General features: G+C 44.0%; 1 protein-coding gene across 1 annotated transcript in view; it reads right to left on the bottom strand.

Moving 5' to 3' along the window:
* LOC115199180 (ATP-binding cassette sub-family C member 9) overlaps positions 1-7,500 on the bottom strand; it is a gene marked incomplete in the record, with an annotated part of 59,151 nt that overhangs the window by 9,935 nt on the left and 41,716 nt on the right. The window contains 3 exon segments of the mRNA XM_029761813.1: positions 1,774-1,852; positions 3,832-3,962; positions 6,764-6,884. Of these exon segments, the coding sequence (XP_029617673.1) occupies positions 1,774-1,852; positions 3,832-3,962; positions 6,764-6,884 (331 nt within the window).

The following is a 7,500-nucleotide window of genomic DNA, read 5'->3' on the forward strand; positions in this document are numbered from 1 at the left end:
TACAGAGAGAGCAGAGAGAGATAAAGAGAGAGAGAGAGAGAGAGACAAAGAGAGAGAGAGACAGAGAGAGAGAGAGAGAGAGAGAGACAGAGAGAGAGACAGAGAGAGAGAGAGACAAAGAGAGAGAGACAGAGAGAGAGAGAGAGATACAGACAGAGAGAGAGATACACAGACAGAGGGAGAGAGATAGATACAGACAAAGAGAGAGATACAGACAGAGAGAGATACAGACAGAGAGAGATACAGACAGAGAGAGAGATACAGATAAAGAGAGAGATAGATAAAGAGCGAGCGAAAGAGAGCGATACAGACAGAGAGAGAGCGAGAGATACAGAAAGAGAGAGAGAGCATCAAAGCATATATGGTCTGGTTGTTGATGCCATTCTGTTCTGTATATTGTAGGAGAATACACAAGTAAACTGAACATCACATTTATTATCATTACTCACTGAACATATTTCATGTTTCTACTCTATTTATTTAGTCTATTTCTGGGGACATTATCTTCCCAAGAATGTCCACTGGTGAGTCTATTAGTACGACTACAGTCAACATTGTAGTGTTCAAGCTCGCTCCCTCTGCCTTTATAAGGGGACACTGGGAACAAATGTGTCTTCATTCATTGTTAAGTAAAATACATTTGTCTGCGGCAGCAGTGCTCGTGTGGAAAGAGAGCATGTATTGTTGGGTTTGGTGAAAGATTGGTTTGTCTGACTTGGCTGACTAGGAGCGGTGTAAATACAAAGATTATTCAGGCAGAGTAAAACCTGAATATTATCCTATGATTGTTTATCAGTGGATTCTGACAAACGGATGTTCAACGTAGGAAAATGAATCCAGAACATTATGTTTTGATTATTCTATTTATGACATTTGGCCAGAGGCTGGAGATATGCATACTAACAATAACAGGCCCCCTGCAGAAAGTTGTGTACAAAGGACAACTAAATATGACATCATCATAGGATGTCAGGATGACAGTGACCACAGGGCCGTACTGTGTAAACACAGGAAACTAAAAGGAGGCTATGGATTTCAGCAGAGGACCTATTTCCCTTTATCAGATGAGAATAAACACAGCTCCACTCAAACTAACTACCATATTATAACATCAGCCTCCCTCTGACTTTTGAAAGGACACTTTGGGACAGGAAGGTCAAGGAAATAGTTTGACCTTTGGTGTCAGCGTTTGGTTGCAGTCACCATAGTTATGTTATGTCCACTAGCACTTCCCTACTGAAAAAGAGTCGGAAGGACTGTGAGGAGGACTGTGAGGAGGACTGTGAGGAGGACTGTGAGGAGGACTGTGAGGAGGGACTCTGAGGAGGACTCTGAGGAGGACTCTGAGGAGGACTCTGAGGAGGACTCTGAGGAGGACTGTGAGGAGGGCCTGTGAGGAGGACTGTGAGGAGGACTGTGAGGAGGACTGTGAGGAGGGACTCTGAGGAGGACTCTGAGGAGGACTGTGAGGAGGACTGTGAGGAGGGACTCTGAGGAGGACTCTGAGGAGGACTCTGAGGAGGACTCTGAGGAGGACTCTGAGGAGGACTGTGAGGAGGGCCTGTGAGGAGGACTGTGAGGAGGACTGTGAGGAGGACTGTGAGGAGGACTGTGAGAGGGTTTTGTACAACCACTTCTTTCAATCTACTGTAAAATAAAACCAGACAGTCACTTTGAGGGAGCTGTGTAACGATTGCCAGGCCTGAGCATCAAGGCTCCTGTCCACAGCTTCAGAGGCCTTCTACACCTGAATCACAGGAGAGACAGACTAACCTTCAAACACGTCGACCATATTGAAGAAGGCCAGAGAGAGGGAGGACTTTCCACTTCCTGTGCGTCCACAGATGCCCACCTAGAGAGAGGAGAGGGAGAAAGAGGGGATTGATTAGTTATTAAACAGTCATTACAAGCCAGTGGGAGACACAATATGTCAGCTTGGCCCTCTACTCGCATGAACAGGACTAGGAGTTTTTCCTCACAAGGTAAAACTCAGAGTCCTACAGAAACTTTAGTTTAACAGTACAGTAACATAGTGTCCCTTTTTTAAGTAACTAACACGTAACTGGCTGCCAGTAAATGTTCTTAAAAACAACAGGACTGTATTTTTTACAGTGTACTTACTGTATAAGATGGAGCTACCCATAAACACGCGGTCAGCCTCACACTCAACCACAGTACATTACTATTCTTAGATCTGGACCGAATTACACAGTTCCACACTCACGTTTTCTCTCATTGGGTCAAAGACACCACACACACACAGCCACACACACAGCCAGGCCTCTCTACTAAGGGTTTATACCCCCAGATTTAAGATGTTTGAGTATATGAGGATTAATGTGATATCTAAACTGAGTCAGATTAAAAGGGGAATACAGGGTGGTTGTAGAAATTGAGGCTCAGCAGGAGACACTAAACTCATCATGCTCTTCCAGACATAATATCCAGCCCTGGAATGGTTATAAGACACAGTTACTGATACACAGATATAGAGATACATATTAACCAGTCCTGCTTATAAAACACTCACAGATACACAGATAGAGAGATACCTAATATCCAGCCCTGCTTATAAAACACTCACAGATACAGATAGAGAGATACATAATATCCAGCCCTGCTTATAAAACACTCACAGATACACAGATAGAGAGATACATAATATCCAGCCCTGCTTACAGAGCACTCACAGATACACAGATAGAGAGATACCTAATATCCAGGCCTGCTTACAGAGCACTCACAGATACAGATAGAGAGATACCTAATATCCAGCCCTGCTTACAGAGCACTCACAGATACACAGATAGAGAGATACCTAATATCCAGCCTTGCTTATAAAACACTCACAGATACAGATAGAGAGATACCTAAAATCAAGCCCTGCTTACAGAGCACTCACAGATACACAGATAGAGAGATACCTAATATCCAGCCCTGCTTACAGAGCACGGAGTCAAAGAGAGATACTAGAACACCTACTTCAGTCCTGGCTATTGTTCCAGCCCAGCATCAACTAACACACCTGATTCAACTACTCAATCAGTTGAATAATGTGTGTTGCAGTGGAGGCTGCTGAGGGGAGGACGGCTCATAATAATGTCTGGAATGGAGTCAATGGAATGGCATCAAACCATGTGTTTGATGTATTTGATACTATTCTACCTGTTCCGCTCCAGCCATTACCAACAGCACGTTCTCCTCAATTAAGGTGCCACCAACCTCCTGTGGTGTGTTTGTACTGGGCTGGATCAAAAGCCTGCACAACCCGTGTCTCTCTAGGACCAGGACTGAAGAACACGGTCTGAGAAGGAGTTCTAGTAGCTCTGTATCTCTGATTCTCTGCTCTGGACTGGGTATCTCTCTCTACCTGTGTATCTGCATTCAGGCTCCCCACAGCAGAAGTGAAGCAGCCTCATCAGTCAGGTCAGATAGCAGGAGTCTGCTGAGGTACAGTAACACTGCCCTGAGAGAACGGACATGTGTGTGCTGAAAGCTGGAAGACGCATGCCATACGGAGTCGCCGCGACCAACTAGTTTGTTTCTTCACTATGTGTCAACTCACAGTTGAGTTTAGGCACAGGGCTGTGATTCAAACAGAAAGTAAACGGCCACTTGCTTTTCACTGCTTTCATTGCGTTCAAATGTGATCTTTATTCAGCGATATAGTCAGGAACAACGTGTGAAGTCACAGTTGCGTTAAGGGAGGGCTCTGTGAGTGGGTGTGACTTCAGTCCAGGGTTGCTTAGCTCCCTAAATGTGATCTTTATTGAAGCTACAGCAACAATGTGCCGTCTCACAGTTGCGTTAAGACACAGGGCTGTTACTTACCTTCTGTCCAGGGTTGATGTAGACATTAACGTGTTTGAGGACAGGCTTCAGAAGGGGGTCGTAACGGACACACAGATCCTGGATCTTTATCTCTCCATGCTGGGGCCAGTCCTCGGGGACCTGGGAGGTATCTGGAAAGAACACATATAGTCCACCATTAACAAAACATGAATGTGATGTGTAATTATATACTGTGATCACACACAATAACTAGGGCTAGCAGTTTTTCCTTGGCAGGAACAGAAAAACCCTGGGCCCTAGTTATAGCCTACAGTCATACAGTAGGACATCCAGGACAGTCATACAGTAGGACATCCAGGACAGTCATACAGTAGGACATCCAGGACAGTCATACAGTAGGACATCCAGGACAGTCATACAGTAGGACATCCAGGACAGTCATACAGTAGAACATCCAGGACAGTCATACAGTAGGACATCCAGGACAGTCATACAGTAGGACATCCAGGACAGTCATATAGTAGGACATCCAGCACAGTCATACAGTAGGACATCCAGGACAGTCATACAGTAGGACATCCAGGACAGTCATACAGTAGGACATCCAGGACAGTCATACAGTAGTACATCCAGGACAGTCATACAGTAGTACATCCAGGACAGTCATACAGTAGGACATCCAGGACAGTCATACAGTAGGACATCCAGGACAGTCATACAGTAGTACATCCAGGACAGTCATAAAGTAGTACATCCAGGACAGTCATACAGTAGGACATCCAGGACAGTCATACAGTAGGACATCCAGGACAGTCATACAGTAGTACATCCAGGACAGTCATACAGTAGTGAATTTGGGGACAGTCACACAACTGACGATGCAGTAAACAGAGGTTTCTTTGTCAAAGGTGGTGCCCTAAGTGCTACTCAGGACCACTCTTCCTACTGTGACCAGGCTCTGGTCTGTTTAGACTGCAGCATTTGGTTACTTCAAAAGTAGTCTGTGTTTTACTGCTAAAACCATGCATGCAGTCCTTAAAATAAGGGTTGGTGGTTTTCTCCTCATGACTTAAGGGCTTTGAACGGACACAGAGGAAGCAAAAGGACTAAATTAATCAAAGGAAGGATAAAACAGGGCAAGATGACAGCTCGTTGCTTGGACAAGCTCCACTCATTATCATTGTATTGCTATCGGGGCCAAACTTTCCATTACGTCACAGTGTAGGAGGACAGCCCACTCTGGCAGGGGTTCTTTAACCACAGGACTCTAGCAGGGCCACGGCTCTAGAGATGGGGGACTCTCTCCTCCCTCTCATCCATCTCTTCCTCCTCAAGAAGCTCTCCTCCCTCTCCTCCTCCTCTCCTCCCTCTCTTCAATCCCACCTCCTCGTTGTTCCACAAGAACTCTCTCTCCCCTGCTCCTCCTTCTCCTCTCCTCCCTCTTCAATCCCACCTCCTAGTTGTTCCTCAACAACTCTCTCCCCCTCCTCCTCCCTTAGTTCTAGCCCTCTTATCTTCCTCCCCCAAGAGACATGACCCCTTCTCTTCTTTTTTAACATCGCCATGGCAACAGCACATCACTTAAACTTCCATGCTGCTTTGGAAGGAGACCCGTAACGGGACTATTGTAAACTCCACAGAGACACACTAGAGAAATTATGTTGGAATTCGGGAGGAGAAACACTGTCTGTGTCAAGTCGTTCTGCCCCACACTGCAAATCTAAAGACATTACCATACTGTCAGATTGTTGCCATGTGCAGTTGACTGTTCTATTGCCATGGACTTTTAAATATAGTCCTTATAGATGTGTAGACTATGTTGAGCCATCCTCGCTGTTACATGTTGGAGAAGACACTTGATAAATGGAAGCTTCAATCAGTGCTTACTTTTTGACATTTATTTTACCTGTATTTAAGTTAGTTAAGAACAAATTCTTATTTATAATGACGGCCTAGGAACAGTGGGTTAACTGCCTTGTTCAGGGGCAGAACGACAGATTTTTACCTTGACAGCCCGGGGATTCGATTTTGCAACCTTTCGGTTACAAGTCTAACACTCTAACCACCAGGCTACCTGCTGCCCCTTTACTATCTGTATATAGCCTCGCTACTGCTATTTTACTGCTGCTCTTTAATTATTTGTTACTTTTATTTCTTATTTTTGTAGGTATTCTTCTTAACTGCATTGTTGGTTAAGGGCTTGAAAGTAAGCAATTCACTGTAAAGTCTACACCTGTTGTATTCAGCGCATGTGACAAATACAATTGTATTTTATTTGATTGGATCTCAGAACACAGAACCAAATTGTGCAGCACACTGGCCAGCTACAGTCTGTCATGGGAGAGTGCTTAGTTGAACATCTATGGATTTCATTTGGTGAGGAATTTTTCAAATAGCGTGAGCAGAGATGATGATCATATTTGGAACTGTGTGTTTCAGCAGGATTCCATTACCCTGTTCTATTGACTGTGTGTTTCAGCAGGATTCCATTACCCTGTTCTATTGACTGTGTGTTTCAGCAGGATTCCATTACCCTGTTCTATTGACTGTGTGTTTCAGCAGGATTCCATTACCCTGTTCTATTGACTGTGTGTTTCAGCAGGATTCCATTACCCTGTTCTATTGACTGTGTGTTTCAGCAGGATTCCATTACCCTGTTCTATTGACTGTGTGTTTCAGCAGGATTCCATTACCCTGTTCTATTGACTGTGTGTTTCAGCAGGATTCCATTACCCTGTTCTATTGACTGTGTTTCAGCAGGATTCCATTACCCTGTTCTATTTACTGTGTTTCAGCAGGATTCCATTACCCTGTTCTACTGACTGTGTGTTTCAGCAGGATTCCATTACCCTGTTCTATCGACTGCTGACTATTTTAAACCAAATCTTGCGTGGGCACTGTCCAGCTTCTGTCACAAGAGACTCCAGGGTATTGGGAAGCAGCATTTGGTGTGGGAGTGTGTTTAGTTTACCCATGGAGCCTTCGTAGTTCTCAGACTCTGTACTCAGGAAGCTGTTGACCTTCTTGACAGCAGCCATCTGGACCTCTAAGTCAGCCAGGTTCCTCACCACCCAGTTCAGGTAGTTGGTCACCTGGGTAATGAGAGGTAAACACAATATATATTTCATCCATGTTCTATGAAGTGTCATTACTAGGTATAGACATAATACTACTATTAATAATACTATTAATTATAATAATTGTTATTATTATTATTGTAATATGTCTGAGTGGGAGTCTTTTTTACCCATTGCCTTGGACAATATGAGGTAAACCAAAGGTATTTAATGGTTGAGAAGAATACATAAACGGCTGATCAGTCAGAAGAGAGTATTCTGGAGAAGAGTCGTGGATGGGCTATGCTCTCTGAGGAGTGATAAGCCTACAGAAAAAAATACTGTGGCTTTTTGTTACAGTAAAAACAAAGATGAATGCTGAGGACAATACAGCTTCTATTGTTTCACATCTTCTGGCAGTGGGAGAGAAATACAATCCATCTATTAAAAATATCCCTTCTCTACGAAGGACTGGCAACAATACTCCTCTCATTAATGTGACTGATGCAGTCCTTCTCTGTACAGTTCCATAAATGGTCTACTGAATACGTTGTCTAAATACTTGCTGCCTTGACATCTTGTAAACGTCTGAATGGGCAATACAACTACACTCAGATCCAGGTGAATAAGGGCCTGTTATTAAAAAGATTCT

The sequence above is a fragment of the Salmo trutta genome, chromosome 8, assembly GCF_901001165.1.
Source record: "Salmo trutta chromosome 8, fSalTru1.1, whole genome shotgun sequence".
In the NCBI taxonomy this organism is placed as follows: domain Eukaryota; kingdom Metazoa; phylum Chordata; class Actinopteri; order Salmoniformes; family Salmonidae; genus Salmo; species Salmo trutta.